At 51.0% G+C, this 21,457-nt stretch overlaps 9 protein-coding genes across 9 annotated transcripts; 4 read left to right on the plus strand and 5 right to left on the minus strand.

Moving 5' to 3' along the window:
- Positions 1–199: 199 nt before the first annotated feature.
- On the minus strand, positions 200–1,781 carry PV08_04424 (uncharacterized protein; the record flags this gene model as incomplete). The annotated part of the gene is made up of 5 exons (XM_016378772.1): positions 200–399; positions 552–720; positions 784–1,124; positions 1,208–1,536; positions 1,585–1,781. 5 exons carry the CDS (start codon positions 1,779–1,781, stop codon positions 200–202), a joined length of 1,236 nt encoding a protein of 411 aa, XP_016237449.1.
- A 707-nt stretch (positions 1,782–2,488) lies between these two features.
- Positions 2,489–5,108, minus strand: PV08_04425 (uncharacterized protein; the record flags this gene model as incomplete). The annotated part of the gene is made up of 2 exons (XM_016378773.1): positions 2,489–4,414; positions 4,461–5,108. The coding sequence occupies 2 exons, from the start codon at positions 5,106–5,108 to the stop codon at positions 2,489–2,491; spliced, it is 2,574 nt and encodes an 857-aa protein (XP_016237450.1).
- Positions 5,109–5,731: 623 nt separating this feature from the next.
- Positions 5,732–6,874, plus strand: PV08_04426 (uncharacterized protein; the record flags this gene model as incomplete). Its single annotated transcript, XM_016378774.1, has 3 exons — positions 5,732–5,826; positions 5,880–6,430; positions 6,483–6,874. 3 exons carry the CDS (start codon positions 5,732–5,734, stop codon positions 6,872–6,874), a joined length of 1,038 nt encoding a protein of 345 aa, XP_016237451.1.
- Positions 6,875–7,541: 667 nt separating this feature from the next.
- PV08_04427 (uncharacterized protein) lies at positions 7,542–9,010 on the minus strand (the record flags this gene model as incomplete). Its single annotated transcript, XM_016378775.1, has 3 exons — positions 7,542–8,588; positions 8,639–8,850; positions 8,902–9,010. The coding sequence occupies 3 exons, from the start codon at positions 9,008–9,010 to the stop codon at positions 7,542–7,544; spliced, it is 1,368 nt and encodes a 455-aa protein (XP_016237452.1).
- A 413-nt stretch (positions 9,011–9,423) lies between these two features.
- PV08_04428 (uncharacterized protein) lies at positions 9,424–11,109 on the plus strand (the record flags this gene model as incomplete). Its single annotated transcript, XM_016378776.1, has 2 exons — positions 9,424–9,438; positions 9,493–11,109. 2 exons carry the CDS (start codon positions 9,424–9,426, stop codon positions 11,107–11,109), a joined length of 1,632 nt encoding a protein of 543 aa, XP_016237453.1.
- Positions 11,110–11,326: 217 nt separating this feature from the next.
- Positions 11,327–12,471, minus strand: PV08_04429 (uncharacterized protein; the record flags this gene model as incomplete). The annotated part of the gene is made up of 2 exons (XM_016378777.1): positions 11,327–12,115; positions 12,325–12,471. 2 exons carry the CDS (start codon positions 12,469–12,471, stop codon positions 11,327–11,329), a joined length of 936 nt encoding a protein of 311 aa, XP_016237454.1.
- Positions 12,472–14,677: 2,206 nt separating this feature from the next.
- PV08_04430 (uncharacterized protein) lies at positions 14,678–17,662 on the plus strand (the record flags this gene model as incomplete). Its single annotated transcript, XM_016378778.1, has 1 exon — positions 14,678–17,662. The coding sequence occupies one exon, from the start codon at positions 14,678–14,680 to the stop codon at positions 17,660–17,662; it is 2,985 nt and encodes a 994-aa protein (XP_016237455.1).
- Positions 17,663–18,512: 850 nt separating this feature from the next.
- On the plus strand, positions 18,513–19,729 carry PV08_04431 (uncharacterized protein; the record flags this gene model as incomplete). Its single annotated transcript, XM_016378779.1, has 3 exons — positions 18,513–18,942; positions 19,130–19,364; positions 19,453–19,729. 3 exons carry the CDS (start codon positions 18,513–18,515, stop codon positions 19,727–19,729), a joined length of 942 nt encoding a protein of 313 aa, XP_016237456.1.
- Positions 19,730–19,887: 158 nt separating this feature from the next.
- PV08_04432 (uncharacterized protein) lies at positions 19,888–21,267 on the minus strand (the record flags this gene model as incomplete). The annotated part of the gene is made up of 3 exons (XM_016378780.1): positions 19,888–20,477; positions 20,559–20,822; positions 20,952–21,267. 3 exons carry the CDS (start codon positions 21,265–21,267, stop codon positions 19,888–19,890), a joined length of 1,170 nt encoding a protein of 389 aa, XP_016237457.1.
- Between the last annotated feature and the right edge of the window lie 190 nt (positions 21,268–21,457).

A 21,457-nucleotide genomic window follows, 5' to 3' on the forward strand; every position in this document is an offset into this window, starting at 1 on the left:
AGCGCCTCCGCCTCATGAGGAGTCATCTCCTGGGTGACAATGATTTTGAACAGTCCAAGGGGTACTAGTTCTTCGGCGAGTTTTGGAGGACTTTTCTGAGTGGGTTGCAGGCTCGGTACCAGGCCACTTGGCATCAACTCTCGCAGCGTCTTGTTGTGTGGCAACTCTCTTCTTCTCATAGTTCCAGGCTCTGTTTCCATTATGACAAGGCCGGTGTTCCATCTCCCTCTTCACTCTTCAGCTTCTCCAACATTTGCAACGCTTCAAGCGCAGAAAGTCTGCTAGACCTCTTGTACGTCAGTAGGCCTTTGATCACTGGAACAAGAATCCTCAAAGTCTCTTCTGGAACTTTCCTCGTCCCATAGTATATCGAGGGGTTCGGCCGTCTACCATTCGCACCTAGCGGTGAAGGCGTTAGCGAACCGACGTTGCAATCGTCGGATAGAGATTTCAGCCAAAGCACACCGGACAACCCGAGTAGATTAGATCAGACAACCAAAACTGAAATCGAAAGAGGGACCTGCGAGTTCTACAGGAAAGGATTGACATACTCTCTGGATCCAAAGGCCCCGATGAATAAATTGAAGCTTGTTGTATCTTCTCCCAACGAGGTATCCACTCCTTCGGCAAGTCACCCAAAATATCCATCATGGTTAGGACAAGATCTCGATCTCCACCGATGGCGTAAAATGGAAACATGTGGAAGACCAACATATAAATCTTCGGCGGCCGAGACCTGTTAGCACCGCTACCGACACAATAGGACTGAGAAGGAGGACGTACCGCGCAGCCGGCTTGCCATAGATCAGTTCTATGGTCGAAAGAATCCTCGAAGATAACTTCTGGAGCTCGGCATTCGCCTGGCAGAGTGCAGGGAGAACGCTTTTGCCCTTGGCGAAACGTTTCGCCCAAATCGAGTATCTTGATTTCTTCAAACTCTTCGTCATTCCAATCATACCACGGCTCAGTTTCCACATATTCCTTTGGAACCGACGGGCTTAATGGGCTTCCATCTCGTCGAACCAACTTACAGCTCACGTGTGAAGTCAGCTCAGTCCAGATTCCGCCTTCAATGCTTGCCAAGCGACGACAAGTGAAAACAATATTGTTCATGTTTAGATCTACTGCGGTTAGTCAAGAAACCAAGCAAGAAACCCCTAAGCAGAATTACACTGGGAGGTTGTAACAGCTCCAGGGTTCTTCATACCTCCATGCGTAAATCCAGCTCGATGTAAGACTTCGATTGCCTCTAGTAGTCTCTGAGCAACTTTCAGGACGATATTTGGAGCAAGCCATGTGTCTTTATCGCCCAACTGCTCGAGAACAACAGGGAGACGTGGACCAAGAAGTTCGGTAACGAGACACAGATGCTTGCCGTTGGGGCCTTGGTGGAAAAAGTGGTCGCGTAATTGCACAAAATAGGTAGATAGCCCAAGCTCCTGCGGAAGCCTCGCTAGACGCTGATACGACCTTAGTTCTCGAGAACGTCTGGACCTCTCAGCGGTCAGAATTTTTATTGCAACCCATTCATCCGTGCTAGAGCTTGTGAATACAGTCCGTCGTCATACGAATGACGCCAATTACCTTTCGTCAAGTGCAACCCATACTGTGGAAGATCCACCATGACCTAACTTGTTGTAGACTGTGTAGCGACCATTGCTGAAAGTGTCCTCGATCGCCACAGGATGCAAGCCTCCGGGTCGGTATTTATCGATACGCTCTTCTGTGTGGACGATATATTCGATTTCGTACTTCTCCAGTTCCGTTTCGTATGCCGACATTGTGAAAAGCTTGTAGATTGACCGACTGCATGGGAGGGATAACAAAGTCTTAGAATATTTGGGCTGGGATTACCGACGACGAGATCAAGTTGGTAATGTAGAAGTGAAAGTGAAAGTGAAGGGGAAATTGACTGTGACACTGTGATGTGCAGATTTACTTATAGGTTCGTAGGACAAACGTGCGGAAGGAGCCTTCCAGGCAACATCTCTGGTACAAGCGCAGGAAAAGGCTATCGCCCTTTTTGCGGGTCCTTAGATGGCATTGACCAAAGAAAGGTTTCTACTCCAGATAACCTAGATGCCTTTCTGAATCTCACGGTCCCCAGGACAGTATCCCGCTGGCCAGCCAGTAAAGAGAGGACTTTTGATTGGTGTCCGCTCCGGTCGAGATTGAACTTTGTGAGTGTATAAGTGGACGATCAGCAGTTGACAGACTTACGCAGCCATGTGACTCATCCGTCTGAGAAGGAAGGGCACTCCAAACCTAGTGTCCATGGGTTCCAACACCATTATGTTGCAAGCAGGGTGAGCTCCAGCTATACCGGTCGAATAGTTGGCGAAAAAGGCTATGCATCTCCTGTATTCTGGCGTGAATAGCGTTCGTCCATTCTTTGGATTTCGTCTCGTAAACACAACAATATTTCTTCTGCTGTCATTTCGACGCATGTTGAACAGGAGCAAGCCAAGAAATTTAGAGAAGTTTTGACCTACCCTTCGCCCAGACCCCAGGGGCCCACCTCGAGTTTTTCGTCAGTGAACGCTTCGACTTGAAGGGTCTCGACCTTGGGAGAAGAAGCTTGTCCTTGAGCCAATCGTTCCAGTACTAACCACAGGCCACCAGTTCCAAGACTGCACATGGAAGGCTGAAGGTCTACGTCCCCAACGCGAAGGCCGGAAGAGACACTAGTAAACTCTTCGTTGTCAACTTTGCTGCTCGCCAACACCTGTTTGTACGGTCCTTGACCTTGCTCAAGCGTCATCTTGAACAGTGACTGTGCAATTGCAGGGGGCACTTCGTGCCGGGCTACAAATGTCACACAACTCATCCTTTTGATAGTGAGAGGGGCCAGTAGTCGATCTGTGTTCATACCGAAGACCGCGGGTGCGCTCTTGATACTAAGTCGCCCGCTACTTTCGGGGGGAAGTTGCGTTAAAGGAGTCTTCTCGCTGGAGCAGAGCTCAAGCGTGAAGTCAGCATTTTGGTGGGTATCGAAAGTCGAGCAGATGATAGTGTAGTTGCCGCCATCCAGTTCCGTCTCCAGGACAGCACTCCCATGCCGATAGTCCCCGGAGTGTGCGAGCACATCTCGTGGTCGAAGACGCACAATCCTTGACCCACCGCTGAATACAAGCAGCATTTTGACATGAATGTTCGATTCTTGATTCTTGCCGCTCTTGACACGGAGAAGCAAAGCTAAGCGCTGCTTGCCGCTGAGACTTAACCGAAATTGTGGATTGGTCAGGTAATGAGGAGAGTCCGAATTGCCCCCAGCGGTTGATCTAGTCCACGATGATTCAATGCTGAATCTTTCAGGATACTGGAGTCGAGCTTCTGACACGGTGACTGGGCCCTTCGAAAATGCTGATATAGTGAAATTTATCTTACCAGGAGGTAATTCTTGAGAAACCACGACAGCCGTATAAGCGGTCTGTGCAGTAGCCTTGAACCGCAACAGAGTGTTCGGGGAATCGACAAAAGGTCCCCTTGTTTTCGCCCCGCTACTGGCTAATACTCTCCTTCCCTGGCGCTCATACAGATAGATGCTGATGTAGCCATTTTTGCCAACTGTTGCTTGCGAGTAATCGCCTGTTCTGAAATGTCTGTTCAAAAGCAACCAGACTTCGACGTCTTGTTCTGCGGTAATGGCAAACTGGGGATTGTCTACCAGAACGTTTCCAGTTCGATCAAGATTTTGCTGCCGCCATGAAAAATGGAGATCTTCTCTGTTGGTGAAGAGACCAGGATTCCAGTTGATATACATATTTTCGAAATAGCTGAACATACTGTTGAACTCCATCCAGAAAGTCCCAGGCAGCATATCGTCGTCCGTCGTTGCTCCAGCTCCGTCCTCTTGGTTGGGTCTTCTTCTTGATGCACCTTTCCAGACATCGCCATCCGCCCAGGGGTTCTTGACTAGAATCTCCCTAGCATCTTTATTAGATGACACGGCTAGGACTGCATAATCGTGTTCTGCTGCGAGTCCAAGGTACTTTTGCTCGCGGCTTGGAAGTTTGCCAGTGCCAATGGTGATTAGCATGTTCCCCTCGTTGAAATTCGTGGCTATTTCTTCCCATAGACGATCCGGTTCAACTCCCTCATCGTGCAAGAATACTTGCTGAGGGAGCCAGCCGGTCAGCACAGCAAGATCAGTGCCAGAGTTACTTCCAGGGAAGTCGTAGCCCCCTCGTACTTTGAGATAAGCCTTTTCTACCAGTGCTGGCCATAACAGACCGGGATTTCGACGGTCTATGACATGAAGCACCCGGGAAGACTTCGAGCTCGGTAGAAAGTCGTCGATTTCGACCCTCCGCCAGCAACCGTTAAAATATAACCGTAATATATACTTCCTGTTCGGCGAGATCGAGATCTGGTCATTTTCATAGTCGTATGGATGAACAATTGAACGTAAGATCTGTTCCAATGTCAATGGGACATTGCATCAAACTGATAAACCCTACCTTGGGATGACCGGCCTGTGCACGGGAGACACCAGCACATAGGCTTGCGACTACTGAGCAATCAGATGTTAAATCTTGGACCAAATCCATCGGTTCATTGGCTTGCATCATTGCTTTCGTCGGATAACGCTGTCCCGTAGTATTGTTGTCAATGGAAAGAATAGCCTCTTCTGCCCGTTTCCAGCCGCCAAAAGTTTCCAGTTGCTCTGCGGAAAGCGGAAGAAGCGACGAATCTGTAAACGGTTCTTGACCATCTTGTAACAAGAATTCGTCCGGATGAGGTGCGTGTGTCCAAGGCTTGAAAACAAAGCCATTTAGTTTTGAGCCCTCGAGAATGATGATGTTTTCTCTCGTCGTAAGCTTGCGGGCTGAAACAGGTGCCTTGAGTTCGCGCCTGACCTGGACATTGCTGGACGATTTTGAAGCCACAGGTGATCCATTCTTGATCTTCTCAGCTCGTGCTAGGAGTTCCTTACACTTTGTGTCGAGTCTCTTACGATCAGCAGGTCTGTCGACCAGTCGAAGGGCTTGAAGGTACAACTCGGCGCTTCTGATTGTAGCCTCGAGATCCGCCGTTGAGCCGGCCTTGGAGGCTTTTCGTTCTATGGAGAGCGCCTGCTGCTCGAGTATCGACCATTTGGCATCCATTGCTGGTGATACATTTGACCCTGAGTCGTAGCGAGCTTGATATAATGCCTTCACATAGATACCGGTGAGGTCAATATGAAGAGAAGCTGTGATCGACCGTAGCACTGCTCCGTGCGAGGCCTGTATGGTTGAGCACAAGACCATTTGCGCAGAACCAGCCTAGTTACATGTAGTGAGCCGTGCCAATGCCGAAAACGACCCGGGATGAGACGGTTCAACAGATCCGATGATGCCAGATCCAAAACTTGCCGTTGTTGTTACCTCGGCACAAGGCTCTACGGAGCGGCTGGGAGAGACTGGACGCATCCCCCATGTCATCCCGCAGGCTTTCTCGGGGGAATGAGGATCTGGGTTGAAATGATTCTATAGATACACTTGTCGCTGCCACTATTTTCCTTCCTGCCGGCCTCTGTGTCCTCCCATTTCTCCCCAGTTTCTCCTTCGCTTCTCCTTCACTGTACACAACATCTCGCTCCTTGGCCCGATATCCTCTGAACGGTCGACGGCATATCTCTCCTCGTCGACACATCGGAGCTCTGGACCACGAAACCCAGCGTCACCTTCTCACCATTTCAGAGCCCCCCTAAGCGATAGTTTGCAGGTGTGATAAGAGTTGTCGCAAAATGTCGAGCGAGGCAGGTCTGGCGCCTTGGGAGAGCGCCGTGGCGGGCGCATCGGGTGCGGTTCTGGCCAATGCTCTAGTATATCCTCTTGATATGTACGACATGTCCTCACCTTAAAATGGTGACCCGATGCTAACAGACATTCTAGCGTGAAAACGAGGCTACAAGTGCAAATAAAAAAGAAGAACCAGGAGCATCACCACACTGCCGAACATCATCACTACGAATCCACCATCGATGCTATTGTGAAGATCGTTGAACACGAGGGTGTACATGGTCTTTACTCGGGTCTTGCAGGTGCCCTCGCCGGAGTTGCATCCACAAACTTTGCCTATTTCTACTGGTATTCGGTGGTGCGAGATCTGTGGACGAAATATGAGACAACTCCCGGCCAACATCCGGGTACGGCAGTTGAATTGTCCCTGGGTGCAGTCGCAGGAGCTCTTGCTCAGGTATTCACAATCCCTGTTGCTGTTATCACCACAAGGCAGCAAACACAACCCAAGGGCCACAAGAGGGGCTTTTGGGAGACTGGAAAGGACGTTGTCCACAGCGAGGACGGCTGGACTGGCCTGTGGAGGGGCCTCAAGGCTTCTCTCGTGCTGTGTGTCAATCCCGCCATCACATACGGTGCTTACCAGCGCCTGAAAGATATCCTCTTCCCAGGACGAGCACGATTACGTCCATGGGAGGCGTTCGGTACGTTACCTTGTTTGTGGAACGTGTTTGGATGCCGCTAACCACCATCTAGTTCTCGGAGCCATGTCCAAATCCCTGGCAACACTAACAACACAGCCACTGATCGTCGCCAAAGTTGGCCTACAATCACGACCACCTCCGGCTCGCGAGGGCAAGCCGTTCAAGACGTTTGGAGAGGTTATGGCCTATATCATCGAGCACGAAGGCCCTCTTGCCCTCTTCAAGGGCATCGGTCCTCAACTACTGAAGGGGTTGTTAGTCCAGGGTCTTCTGATGATGACCAAGGAGAGAGTCGAGGTGCTGTTTATTCTACTCTTCGCTTATCTGCGTGCCGCCAAAACGAAGCGGGCGAAATTGGCCGAGACTCTGAAGAGTCGTGCCATGCCTGTGGCGGAAAATGTTCTTGAGAAGGCCAAGACTGCTTTGCCAGCAACCGCAAAATAGATATCGCATACGAGCTGCGCTGGCGATGTGCAGATGGGCGAACGGATGTATGTCGGGTGACCTGTCCGATCAGGAGACCTGAAAACCAGCAGCTCTTGACCGGTCGATTCCCTAAGAATGACTCCCTGGAGAAGTTCATATGGACTCGACTGGTGAGAGGAATTGTCTTTCTTACGGAGCATGAAGCGATACAGCAATTGATTAGATTCCGCTTCATCGGATATATGGTTGTTTTGTGAAGTAGTATCATGTCGTGTCTTTACACAGGGAACGGCCTCGGATCTGAGGAAAGTGGGAAACAAGACCACCAGGGTGTAGACGCGGCTTGGTTGAGTAGACAAGGTTTGCTTTGGCTATGTTCTGTTCCCTTTCGGCATCTGCAGTATATAGTACAAAATCTTTTTTATCTGGGATGACCATGTCGAGAATTTTCGAGTGTGATATAGTACAGTCTTCACAGAAGGCCACGGGCTAATGCGAAGGAGCACATGCCTAGCGGTCGTGAGACGTAACAACGAACAGGCCGTCGTTCGTTGACTAGGCGAGCTCGAACGATTGTGCGCAAACACACTTCATCGATTCCTCTTTTTAGCCCATCCTGTGAGAGGTTAGCGTATGTTCGCTGATTGTGCCATGATCATATTCAAGGAGACGATATTGGGAAATGCTACGGTTCAGGAAAACAGGGGCAGAGGGTTGACAAACCAGTTTGGCCTCTCCGCCATTCAGCTGCTGCCGCAGCAGACTCGGGCGATATCTTCTTGAAGAACGCGATGAAGCCGCCTCCCATCGTCCTCTCGCCAACTAGAGGCCGACATATCATGACAGGCTCATCAGGTTGTTCCTCCGGCAAACGACCTGCCAGTGCTTCTGTCGCATCTTTCTCGACATCGCCCTCGTCCATTTCCTTCTGCTCAACTCCCAACGGATTTTTGTCAGTCTCGATATCCGTGACGTGCTCGGCTGCCGGGGGTTTTGCGTGATCCTTGTACTTTCGCGGAAAGACCATTCTGACGTCCCATCTGCGCCCGGTACTGATTCCCTCACCGAGTTCGAGAACTCTTTCCATGGCCAAGGGCAAGTTCGAGTCTTGAATTGCTCTCGCGCACTCGCCTATCTGTGTCACGCTAGGGGTGAAGACGATGATCTTCGCGTCGTCGCGCATCGCCTTGCTGACGTGTTGGAGCTGTGTATGGACTCCTGGCATGTCGAGGAGGACGTAGTCCAGGAAGCCATCATCGGATGTGCTGGCCAAAGGATTCCAAGTGCGCGACTTGCGCCGGGAGAATTGTGCCTGAACCCAGTGACTAACATCTCCGGCATAGAAGTCTACGTGTGGCCAGTACAGACCTTGCCGGAAACCACGCACGATCTTCTCTGCATGCCAGCGATTTGCTTCAACCTTCTCGACGGTGTGCAGAACAGCATGGCGGTTTTGTTTCCATTGCGACCATGCTTCCCTTAAGCCAGTCTCTATGGTGGGTGCCTCTGGTCGTTGGAGCTCGTTCTTGTGGTAATGAGGGATGGGAATACCGAGCGGAGGAGGATTGGCGGAGGCGATGGCGCGTGAAACATGGAGAGTGAGACTGCCATGGCCGGTGCCTGCTTCAAGTATCTCGAGTGGCCGAGAAGTCGAAGAGTTGCCATCGCCGGTCCAAGGAATGGGGTGAATGTCTAGGAGTGACACGATGGAAGAGGCATAGTTTGCATAAACCTGAGACGTGAGCATGCAACAAAGACATGAATACTAGGGTATTAGCATACTGGGGTCACAAGTCTCGGCGTCAGGGCGACATAGTCGTCCAGTGTTGGGGCATCGACTTTGTATATGCCTTTCGGGCCTCGAAGGTAGAAAGAGGACAACGGTTGCCCAATGATGTCGTTGTGCGACAGCAACCCGTTCTTGTAATTTGAGGATCCATTCTTCTGAAGGGGCCCTGTGAGCTTCAGGCCATCAACGAGCACCCTCTCGCCCTCTTGAGCAGATTAACACAAAGCAATGGGGGAGCGATCGGGGGTGGAATTACCCGCAAACTTGGTCAAATCGCGGACGGGGAGACCTTTAGTGTTGACCGTTGGCTTTGCAGCCTTTGAGAAACCAAGGGCTGTTCTCAAGGCGTGGAGCAGCCCCGACATGCCACAACACCCTCGTTCTCTCCTTAGAATGCTTCCTGATGAGCACCTGTATCGACCTGGGCCGTGAACTTTTTTTTGGGCGCAGCTTCGGGAAGAGAAGGTCTGCCGAAACCCCAGATTCTAACGCGGAAGCCACCAACCGCATTAATTCTTGTACTAGCTTGACTGGGCGACAGGTGGCTGATCATCCCTGCGTCCGCCTCGGCGAAGACCTTCTAATTTCTGGATTGGGAGGCCTCCAACGCTTGGAGGGCTTCTGCTACTCATACTTTATTGCAGTGTGCGCCTGTCACTTGTCACATCAATACCCAATTCTTCTACTCCGACATCAATGCTCAACTCAGTCTTTTGCTAGGACTGATGCGAGATTGATAGCCCCCAGCGTGGGCGTCGCCCTCAAACCACATGCCAGCATGACGAGGAGACTAGTCAGTTGCGCCTCGAACTGATGTACAGTTTCGATTGTCTAACATTCAAGGCAGTTCCGCACCGGCATCCAGCTGGCCGTCATAGCCACCGTCGTTCTTTTCACCGTCATATTCATTGACAACCGATACCGTGTCCTCCCTACGTCGATCCACAACCATCTGCCCGCGCATCATCCAGGCTTTGTAGTAACAGACATCACTGTTGTTACATGCTCTTCTTTAAATCCCTTTTCCAGTTGTACGAAAGACGGTCCATACTGGCACCGTATCAACAAGGACTTGTATCTCAATAAAGGCTACTTATCAAAAGCCTACCTCCTCGTCGAACGGAAACGAGACACCGATCTCAAACCGCATGAAGAAGTCGTCCTTGATATCAAGGTAGGACGCATTCAACCGTCAAATGTTGGCGTGAACTCGAAAGATGAACGCTGGGAATCTCGCCCGGCAGGAATATGGATCAAAAAGTCTGCGAAACGCAATGATGACCACAAGATTGTTACGGGAGTAGATGTGCTCTTCGGTGCTGATGCCGCAGATCCCCGATCAAACTGGAATATCCTAGACATCTCTCTCTTCATCGATGGTGGCAGCAACACCGCCGAACCACGACTGACTGTGCGCAAGGGGCCTGCCATCAGAGTTGAGAAGCCTGTACCACGAATTCGCAAGGACGGCCGATTCAAAATCATGCAAGCTGCAGACCTTCATCTTGCAACAGGACTTGGAGAATGTAGGCACGCTCTACCCGGGGGCTCGAAATGCGAAGCCGATCCGCGAACATTTGAATTCCTGGAACGCCTGATTGACGAAGAGAAACCTGATTTTGTTGTTCTGACTGGTGACCAAGTCAACGGCGACACCGCACCTGATTCGCAGACAGCTATATACAAATACTCGGAGCTCTTCGCACGTCATCGTATTCCTTACGCCGGCATATTCGGCAACCATGACGACGAAGGCAACTTGGACCGAGCGGCAAGTATGGCTATCATGGACGGATTGCCATATTCACTTTCTACTGCCGGCCCGGAGGATGTTGATGGCGTTGGAAATTATGTCGTTGAAATTCTTGGTCGGGGCTCGACGTCACACTCTGCCTTGACGCTGTACATGCTCGACACGCATGCATATTCCCCGGATGAGCACAAATACCATGGCTATGACTGGCTCAAGCAGTCGCAGATCGATTGGTTCAAAACCACAAGCCAGCATCTGAAGCGTAAACACCGAGAATACACGCACATACATATGGACCTGGCATTTATACACATTCCACTTCCGGAGTATAGAAATCCGGATGGATTGAAGTGGGTTGGCAACTGGACCGAGCCGCCAACTGCACCAGCGTACAACAGTAACTTCAAGGACGCTCTCGTCGAAGAGGGGATCGTCATGGTGAGCTGTGGGCATGATCATGTCAACGACTACTGTCTTCCTGCGCTGGACAAAGAAAAGAAGAAGCCCGCGTTGTGGATGTGCTATGGCGGAGGCGCAGGTTTTGGCGGTTATGGAGGATACTACGGCTATCACCGCCGTGTGAGATTTTTCGATTTTGACATGAATGAGGCGAGGATCACGACATGGAAGAGGCTGGAGTGGGGAGATACAAAAAGTCGCATCGACGAGCAGATCATCGTCGACGGTGGAAAGGTCGTTGTTGATCTGTAGATTCTTTTCCGCCACATGGTTCTCGAGGTTGTTGTGTTCTCCCTTGTAAAGATTCACGCGCAATACGGTTGAGCAGAAATTGGCTAATTGGGCATATATGGCACCTTGAGGGAAGGCAAAGAAGGATGTCTCCGACGCGAGCCCACATGCAGTACGATACCCACGGCTATTCATGTATTGCTAAGAATTCTATCTCATACTTGTACTATGGCATATTCTACCACCATTTCTCACATTGGACCCTCTTCTCGTCCATGCCTTTGGCCTTCTTTAACAATTCCACAAATTCATCAGTCATGGTCGGCAGCCCGCAGACATAGGCCACAGTGTTGGCCCGCGTGGCTTCTGGTCCAAGTGCCTGGAAGAGGTCATCATGGCGAATACGTCTATGCCGATAGGTGATGTTTCCAGCGACCGTCCCTTGTGCGTCTGCACTACCTTTCCGGCTTGTCTCGAAAAACGTATACCGGTAGTCGACTTGTTCGTGATTGCTCCACTTTCTGGCGACGTCGGCCAGTCTCTTCTCGAACAATACTTCTTCTTCCGCCTGGCCACCACTGTGGCTGCTGCTGTTTGGGCCATGTTCTCTTCTCGCGGTATACAAGACTCTTACTGCGCTGACCATTCCGCCCAATCTGCTCTTCGTGCCCACTTCGTCCATAGCCGAGATCATACTCATGATGGGGTTGATGCCGACCCCTCCGGCCACGAAGACTACTCGGTCTATATTCGCACATTCGTCCCTGTCGAGCGAAAGCGGAGGGTATGCAAAGGTCCCGCCGACCCGGAACGTCACAGTCGAGTCCAAGATCTCCGGGACGGGTCGCCAGAGGTATGCGGCTGGCGGGTTGCTCGGCGACGCTTGGATGGCCAGCTCGATGTGTGGGTTGGGCTGATGCTGAGACGAAGCGGCTTGGGGCGGCGAGGTGATTGTGAATCCACCGACCACGTCGACGTTGGGGATGTAGAGGTCGATGTACTGCCCTGGCATGTGTCGGAGAGGCGGCTACTAGACGGTGTTACGTGTGAGCCCAGCCATCAATAATCAATCAGAAGCAACGCTTGTTCACATGGGGAATCAATCGATGGCATCAGTAACGCAAAGCAGTTACGACGACAATGACAACGGCAGGCCTGAGAAGTTTTCTTTTTTTGACCTCACGATTTTCACAATGGGCTCTTGATATCGTTCTGGGTTGTTGTCATTGCACCTACCCCCTCTCTCGGAAGACTCAGGTTCAGCAAACGTATCTTGGAGTTGACCTGCTCGATCTTGCTGAGGCGGGCAGTCCAGACGCCCTGCTGCCGAGGGTCCTCGGCTGTACGGATGATGTGTGGTATTGAGTCTTTGACGGTAGCCATGCTTCGTGTCTGGGAGGGAAATGAAGACAGGACAATCCTTTGAGGAATGGTTGTCTTGAGCAATGTCGAGCGCGTGAATGTCGGCCGTAGGCTGTTGGGGAAGCTCATTATCCCATCGCTGCGTATGTGATATCTGCTTCTTCGACAACGAGGGGTTTTGGTCGTTCAGGGATCCTGGCCTTTTAAAATGTGTTGTGACCTGCTAGGTACGAAGATGACTCGTATGCACACAGGTTCAAGTAATCCCTGAGCAATAGAAGTGATGGACTGAACCCCACATAACAAAGTGGTCTGTTCTGTAGGTGCGACAATTCCATGACTACGCAGTCTTGTCCTCACCGCACTGGATGCATCTCCAGGTCGTGCATTCTTTTCAACGGTTGAGATTTTATTGTTTGTTGTCTTAGTATTGGAATATCTTTCCCCATGATTGTCTTGTGGCCTTCTATGCTTACAACTCTTCGATTGAATCTGTGATATTCAGATACTGCGTGTCGTGCGGGCAGTGCCTGCGCCCTCCCTCTCTCAATCCGAGCAAAGTCGCACTACGAGACTACTTCTCCACAAGATGTACGCATTTCGATGCGTTAAGCAAGGCAAGAACATTATGGTGTACACCTCATGCAAGATTTGAGGTTTCTTGAACAGCCTCCGTGCGAAATATTCCAGATTACTATTGTCGGAAATCGAGTATGCAACTATCATTTCTCTCATTCCCAGAAGGCCACATCATGATCAAATAATCCTAGAAGCATTGTTCAATGCATAAACGAGAAATTTGAGGACCGATTGAGGCTGGTTCGAGCTATATCAGGACAGATATCTTCCGGATCATATGGACTTGTCGGTCATCTTCGCCATAAGCGCAAGCTGTAGAGAACAGAGAAGGAAGAGACAAATAGGAAAGTCAAATGCAATAAGGAGCTGCAGGTAGAATATCACGCCTGGAAAGAATATTAGACAAGGACAGACCCCACGATAAACGTGAAGTGACTTTGCGCTGTAGCTCACCTCATCTGCTGTGTACATGCGGCGCAGCTTTCTTATAATTATGGAAATATCATCAGATGGCCTGTCATGATCAAAACACCATCATATACACCGTTCCTGAGTGATTCAACACGGAAATGAGGAGTGGATTTTGATATAGGCCCATTTTGGTGTTGGCACCTTCGGGAGGCTGGGAGTGCAAAATTTTCAACCCATCATGATAGGTGAGAACTAACATGTCGAGGACATATCGGAAAGTGCCGACAGTGGGAATAGTTATCTTTCATATGAAGAAACTCGCATCATTCTGTGGTTATGCTTCTTTTTCACTGATATCCAAACACATCTTTGGTGTATATCAAGTCCAGCGCAGGAACAGCTGTAACGTGTGGCAATGAGGGGTAGCAGGAGAGGAGGATGAAGTCTTGATGGGCCAATCGCATGGTTGTAACCGTTGTGCGGCATCAGAAGTAGTTATAGTCATCGAATAGATACAGCGAAACGCTCATCGTGCTTTCCGGGAAGATATATCGAAAGATAGAAAGCTCGTCGTTGATGAGTTGCGGTTGGAACAGACGTTGCCGAGAGGGTCATTCTTAGTGGCCCCAGAACCACCGCACGGCTGGCAAACCTCTTCCACATCACCTCAAGACATCTCTTCCTCAACATAGTGGCCTGATAATGCTTACCCACCCACCTTCACTCCTTTATCGAACGTCGCGGAGGAAATTGCGATAAAAAAGGGCCTCGTGGCCGCGAATATTCAATATCGGATAGGTCAGCGGGAGCGAACCTTGTGCAGCATATCCTGCCTACGTGGGCACACAAGAGGTACCATACCAAAGTGTACAATCAGCGTCAACAGGATGAATACTGATAATGCCCAGGATCTAATTGAAAACCCCTCTTTGGATCATCTGCTTTGATCTTGATCCAGATTCCAATCTTTCCCACCGACGATAGCCAATATCAAGCCATTCTTTATCAAACAGATGTCCCCATGGCAGTAGCATTGACGCTTTCACATCCCACGAACACAATGTCGACCATGACTACCCACATGAATATGGCGGAAGCCCCGAGTCTCGGTCTCTCAAGGTACGAGTGATGATATTGTTCTGCCATATATCCACATATCAAGGTGGCGCTCGGACACTGATATAAGCATAGTCACGACGAACCTATGCTCGATGCTTCGGATGATTCTTACATCAAAATGGAAGAGGATGACGACGATGATTCCTCTTTCGCCGGACAAGCTTCTGCCCTAAGAAGTCTTCAGGTCGAGAGCGACAACCGTGATTCACCCAATAGCTCCATGACCTCGGCTTCAGTTGCTCCGTCTCTGCCTGACCCAAAGGCCAAAATTATAACCAAAGTGGAAGGAAAAGTTGAAGCAACCCCTAACAACGTAAGCTCATACATGTTTCTGAAAGCACCCTCGAATTGCCGGTCCAAATCATCAATTCCTTCCCGACTATCCCCATCCGAATATGCCAGCCAATGCGTGGCCGCAGCCGAAGCGTCGAGGTTGGATCCTTACGCATTGCATGAAGACGAGCATAAGCTATTACAGGATAAATTATGCTATTCCCATGTCAGCGTCTACCTCAATATTCGAAATGGAATTTTGAGGCTGTGGACTCGAAATCCGAGCGTGAGTGTCAACCTCGAAGAGGCGATTGGTTGCACAAAGGACGAACGGTGGACGCGTCTTGCCTGTTTTGCATACGAGTGGCTTCTTCGACGAGGCTACATTAATTTTGGCTGTGTGAACCCACCTGCTATTACCAAGTCCGGCGGACGTGGTCGTAAGAAGGAGACTCCTCGAGAAACAATCGTTGTTATCGGAGGCGGCATGGCTGGCTTGAGTACTGCTCGGCAGCTCACCAACCTCTTTCAACACTACCCCGATCGTGCTCCTCCCAAGATCATTGTTCTGGAAGGTCGCGACAGAATAGGCGGGCGCATATACTCACATCCGCTAACTAGCATGCGATCGACCAAGCTCTCACCCGACCAAAGACCCATTGCTGAGATGGGCGCCCATATCATCGTTGGCTTCGACCGTGGAAATCCTCTCGATGCTATCATTCGTGGCCAACTCGCCCTCGATTATCACCTCCTTCGAGATCTGTCTACCCTGTACGATGTCGATGGCACCCCAGTTAATGGTGTGAACGATGCAATGATAGAAAGATTGTACAACGATGTCCTCGACCGAACTGGGCATTATCGGTTGAAACATACGGTCAAGAAGACTGCACAGGGAGAAAAGGATTTGATTGATGCGGGCCGAGATCCTACACACGATGATGGTCTTACTATCAAGCAATTTGAGGAAGCCGCCGCACTTGGCACGATTGATCAATTACTTCCCAAGAAGAAGTCAAGACGAAGAGGTGCAGGCCATCGAGCTGCAAAGGGTGACAAATCTTCGGAAGAGGTAGAGACGAGCACAGAGACAAAAACGCAACTGCCAGCCGCTCAAGCCGCAAAAGAGTTTGGCTTTCTACTTCGGAAGACAACACAGATGCATGAGACACTCGAGTTGGACGACCTTGCCTCTCAGCCCAATCAATCACTCGGTGCGGTCATGAATGCTGGCATCGATCAATACCAGAACTATCTCGACCTTAAGCCATATGCTCTTCGGCTGATCAACTGGCATTTTGCAAATCTTGAATACGCCAACGCCGCCAACGTTGACAAATTGAGTCTCCGGGGCTGGGATCAAGATATTGGCAACGAGTTCGAAGGTGAACATGCACAAGTGGTGGGCGGATACCAGCAACTGCCTCGTGCACTCTGGCGTCATCCCGATCCCTTGGATGTGCGGACTCACAAATCAGTCAAAAGCATCAAATACACCGCTGCCGGGTCTGCTGGCAAAGCCACCATAACTTGTGAGGATGGCCAATCCATCGAGGCTGACAAAGTCGTCTTTTCCGCTCCTCTTGGAGTCCTCAAAGAACAATCCATTCAGTTTGACCCACCACTACCACAGTGGAAGCGTGATGCGATCCGGAGAATGGGGTTTGGGCTCTTGAACAAGGTAATCCTGGTCTTTGAGAAACCTTTCTGGGATGTAGAAAGAGACATGTTTGGCCTGCTGCGACCTCCTCGAACCGGTAATGGTAACAACCAGAGCGATTACAAAGAGGGTCGAGGTCAATTCTACCTGTTCTGGAATTGTATCGAAACAAGTGGGTTGCCTGTCTTGATTGCACTTATGGCTGGAGACTCAGCACATGAAGCCGAGAAAGTCAGCGATGAGGTTCTGGTTGGCGAATGTGTCCATCAACTGCGGAATGTTTTTGGCCCAATGAACGTTCCGCCACCAGTTGAATCAATTGTCACACGATGGGGTTCGGATCGATTCGCACGAGGCACGTACTCGTATGTTGCCGCTGAAGCAAGACCGGGCGACTACGATCTCATCGCAGCGCCAATTGAGAATTTATTTTTCGCGGGTGAAGCAACAATAGCCAGTCATCCAGCCACTGTCCACGGCGCATATCTCTCTGGTCTTCGAGCCGCCAATGAAGTCTTTGAGTCGCTGGTGGGACCAATCCCAATCCCACCAACCTTGGTACCTTCGCCCGTGGCAAAGAGAAGCAGCAGCTCTACGATTGATTTGACTCAGATGGACACCCACATGGCAGTTGGTGGAAAGAGAAAGGGAGATGAACTACTTCCTGCGGGCACTTTCACTCGACCCGTGAAGGAAAAGGATAACTCGTTGAATGAAGCATGGGACGCAGCCATGTGGGTCCGCATCTATGATGACCTGGGACCTCCTCCTGTTAAACCTCCAAAAGCCAACGTCAACTCATTCCTCGTTTTCTCCGGCGAGCATTGGGAAGAAGTCAAGATTCGCCTGGCCGAGAACCGCAAAACAGGAAAGAAAGGAAAACATTCAGAACGTGATCAGGTCCGTGTCGAGTTGGGCAAGATGTGGGCTGCTCTGTCTGAGGAAGGGAAGAAACCATACACCGATCAGACAAACAAGAACCGGGAGGAGAATGACAAAGCGATGAAAGAATGGGCTGCCAAGGCGGCCGAATGGGATCGACGGACATGGGAAGTCAAAGATGTCTGGATCAAAGAAGGTAACAGTTTTGAAGAATTCTGTAAGCGGAAGCGCGAGGAAGACGAGGTGATGAACGCGGCAGACCAGGCTAAGAGGGCCAGACTCTAGGCGCTTGCGTTGGATATTGGAGGACGGCGATGATCACAGTGGTGGGTACGTCAGTCCTCTTTGCTCAGGGTGAAGGGTTTGATCATTGGATTGTATATGTTATTCCGGCGCGGTTATGTTTGATTAGGTCAATCACAATGAATATTGGAAGGTGTATGGCGGTGAGTGGCACCTCTCGAGGTAAAGTATTGATAGCTGCCGGGTGGGTGTATCGCATCGACGGAGTAGTGGTTATGAATTTCACATCCTGATAGCCAAACATGCAGGTTTTTGCTATCTTTACACATGGCGAGTTGAATTGGTTGTTGGGGTTACAATATGCGCTACCGATATCGGCCATCCTCACCTCCCCATCTCAGATAGTACTGTACCTAGGTAAGTAATAAGGTAACAGGCCATGGGCGTTGATCCCCGACACCTTGGTAATAATAAGCACGAGCACCCTCTGCTTTTAGCTTAAGAATTGGCCGAAAGTCAAGGACTCTCGTACTCGGACTCGGACTCGGGACTCGGATCCAGTCACATCAAGTTGCTCGCAGATTGACTCAGAATCGAAGAGAGACGTCGACGCTTTTGCTCTTCTTCCTTTCGTCCTGTCTTTCTCTACGGTGTACGTGGATCGACGGGTGATCGTGAGACTTGTTTTTCGACCTGTCAGGTCATCCATCTCACTCATCGAAATCTATCCGCCTTATATCTATCTACCTGGGTGGGTTTGGCAGCCTCTCTGGTATCTTGCTCCATCCAACATTGCCCCGGGCGTGTGTTACTGTACACTTCCTACTTTCGCAATCAACCGCTGTGGGCTCTTTTTTTTGGATTTCGTTGCGCCTCTCTTGGACGGTTCATCATGGGCGCCTTTTACGAAACCCTCCCGCCGTCACTTATAACGTGGCTTCTCCAGCAGAAAGTGTTCTGCATCGGGTCCGCGCCGCTCAGTGGTGCGGGGCACATCAACGTCTCGCCCAAGGGAGTGACGGACAGAGGAGGAGCAGGGCCGTTCTTTGGCGTGATCAAGGAATCCAAGTCGGTTCCGGGCAAGGTGTATCCGCCCTCCACGTCCACGTCGACTTCGACCGCCGGCGGCGGTGACGACCACGATGAGACCGATGCCGACAACAACAATAAAGATATCGTCGTCAGGAAATTCTGGTACGTGGATCTCACGGGCAGTGGGATCGAGACGACGAGTCACTTGCACGAACCGGGCAATGGGAGGATCACGGTCATGTTCATGGCGTTTGACGGACCGCCTAGAATCTTGAGGTTGTATGGAAAAGGTACGTACCCTGTCGCGACAGGCACGACACGAACCATATGATATCACACACACAGAGAGGAAGGGTGTGCTCGTGTGTCTTGTCCATACGTTGTGTGCTACATGTGCATGGGAGACCGGGTTCTCTGTGTATACGTGTGTCTGGATGTGATGAGATGCTAATGCTCTCCGTCGTGAACGGTACACAGGCAGAGTTTTAGAGTACGGGACACCTGCATTCGACGAAATCGTAGCGTCACAGGGCGTCAAGCTCATACCGGGCACGAGGTCGATCATAGTCGTCGATATCGACCAGGTCGGAACGTCGTGTGGGTTCAGCGTGCCCAAGTACGACTTTGTCGAGTACAGGCCGACGTTGCATGAGTTCTTTGAGAAGCGCGTCGCGAACGAAAAGGCCGGAAAGAGGGAGGACGGCATTGAACGGTGAGTTGCTTTGCGACACCGTAGTGGTTTTTTTACTTCAGTTCACCACAAGAATGGCAAGCTGACCTTGTGCACATCAAATGATCAGGTACTGGGCATTCAAGAACGCTTGGAGCATGGACGGGCTCCCCGGCATGCAGCGTGGTCTGCACACCGCGGTGACGGATAACGTCAAACCTATCAAAAAGATGGTTGGGCCTCATGCGCCCCGGGTCAATGGACAGTACAAGCCTCAGAGGGTGTTTGTGTTGAGGCATCTGATTCTCGCAGCCGTCTTGAGCGCCGTGAGCACGGTCGTGATGATGTTCTTCCTACTGAGACTCGTCGGAGTGGATATCGATATCAAGGAGATTCTGAAGCGGTGACCCACGTGCGATCGATTGAGTGATTGAGTAAGGAACGAAAACTCAAGGTTGACTGTCGGTTGTTTATGTGATGGTTGCGTGGACTTTCCACATTCTGGGGCCTCGAAGGCTTTTATATGGCAGGTACAAAAGACATAATGATTTCAGATTGGTACATTTTATGTAGGCTGTGGTCTGTCCCATTGTTTGCCGTCTCGCCAGAACCCCTCCACGAGAGCTGGTCTGCCGGGCTTGCCGTCGCGCGGTAGCTCGTTCAACCACTCCCATCGACATCCCTCCTTCCACCCTCGCTCACGCCAGTCGTTCATGTCTGCGCTCGGATCCGAATTGAGCGTCGGTATGTATTTCAGGAGGGCAGGGTCGTGTGCAAGACAGACGAGGACGTTTGCAGATTGCTCGAAATGCACGAGTTTGTCGACGGACGTCTGTGCCGTTTGGGGTTCGACATAGGCCGACGCCTTGTGATCGGAGACGAGAAAGAACGGCGTGGTCCTGCGTGCGTCCTGGCCCGCTCCTTCGAGACCTTGAGGGTGGTGGTCTGTAAACACACTGCACGGGCAGGGGGACGGGAAGCCGCCGTCGAGCACCCCGACTGGGATTGGGTCCGGTAGGGGAAATGCTTTGGTCGGTCTGATGTCGCCTACGAAATGACATATATCTCCGCCCATGAGGACGAAACTGCTGTCCTCACCGCCTCCTGTCGTTCGGGCGAGACCGCACATGTGGCCTAGACAGTGGCCCGGCGTGTCTTTGAAATGTCAGTCAAGTAATGGGGGTTCTCAGCTTGTAGTCGTATATCCTCTCCAAGGATGGGCACTTTCACACATACCCAGCAGGTAGAACGAGCCATCCCCGAAAAAGTCGTAGGCCCCGAAGCCACCAATCCGCAAGCCTGCTTTCTCAAAGTCGATCTCGTTCAGATGACGACCTGCAAAGTCCGAAGAATTCAACGGTGAGTCAGGCTTCTCCGGGTAACCTGGCAGGACGATGGGTGAGGCCTTGAAACCGGGCCCAACCACGATCTCAGTCGAGGACGGGAACAAGGACATATCGCCAACGTGATCCCAATGGTAGTGCGAGAACACGACGGACGCTAGAGAACATTACGAACGTCAGAAGCGCGACTTTCACGAGGCAAACAGTCACAGATGTCTGCAATTTGCAAGCACGCGACCGCCGCCGAAGCCGTATAAATAAACACTCAGAGGTAAACAAAACCTACATATCGAACCGAGACTGATGCCGTTGTCCTGAAGAATCGTCGGGATGTCAGTGTCGACTCTCAGACTGGGAATGATAATCCCCAGACGTTTCTGAATGATCGGAGGAAGATTCCAGTAATCCTTGCGCACGCCCAGGTCGAACATGATCTTCCGGTTAGAGGCTTCGTGCTCGATCAGGAACGCAGCATTTGTGACATTCAGCAAATCGAGGCCCTTTGAGGCGGGCTTGACGAATGACTCTGCCTTGATCGTCAGGACTGAGGTGGTGTCGATCAACCGGACGCGGACAGTGTGTTGAGAGGCTGGAAAATCCATGCTGGGCGTGGCCCTATCGCGTGTACAGGTTCTCCGAGGGATTGCAGCACGAGACTGGACTTTCTCGTAGTGTGCTTGAATGCAAGCAGCCTGATATACAAAAGATGTGGACTGTCCTTCTCACTCGCCCTGTACATGCCTATCTACGGTCAACCATCAACCGGAACCGGCCCCGCTAAAGGTCCAGCGG

Source organism: Exophiala spinifera (assembly GCF_000836115.1).
Source record: "Exophiala spinifera strain CBS 89968 unplaced genomic scaffold supercont1.3, whole genome shotgun sequence".
Taxonomy (NCBI): Eukaryota; Fungi; Ascomycota; class Eurotiomycetes; order Chaetothyriales; family Herpotrichiellaceae; genus Exophiala; species Exophiala spinifera.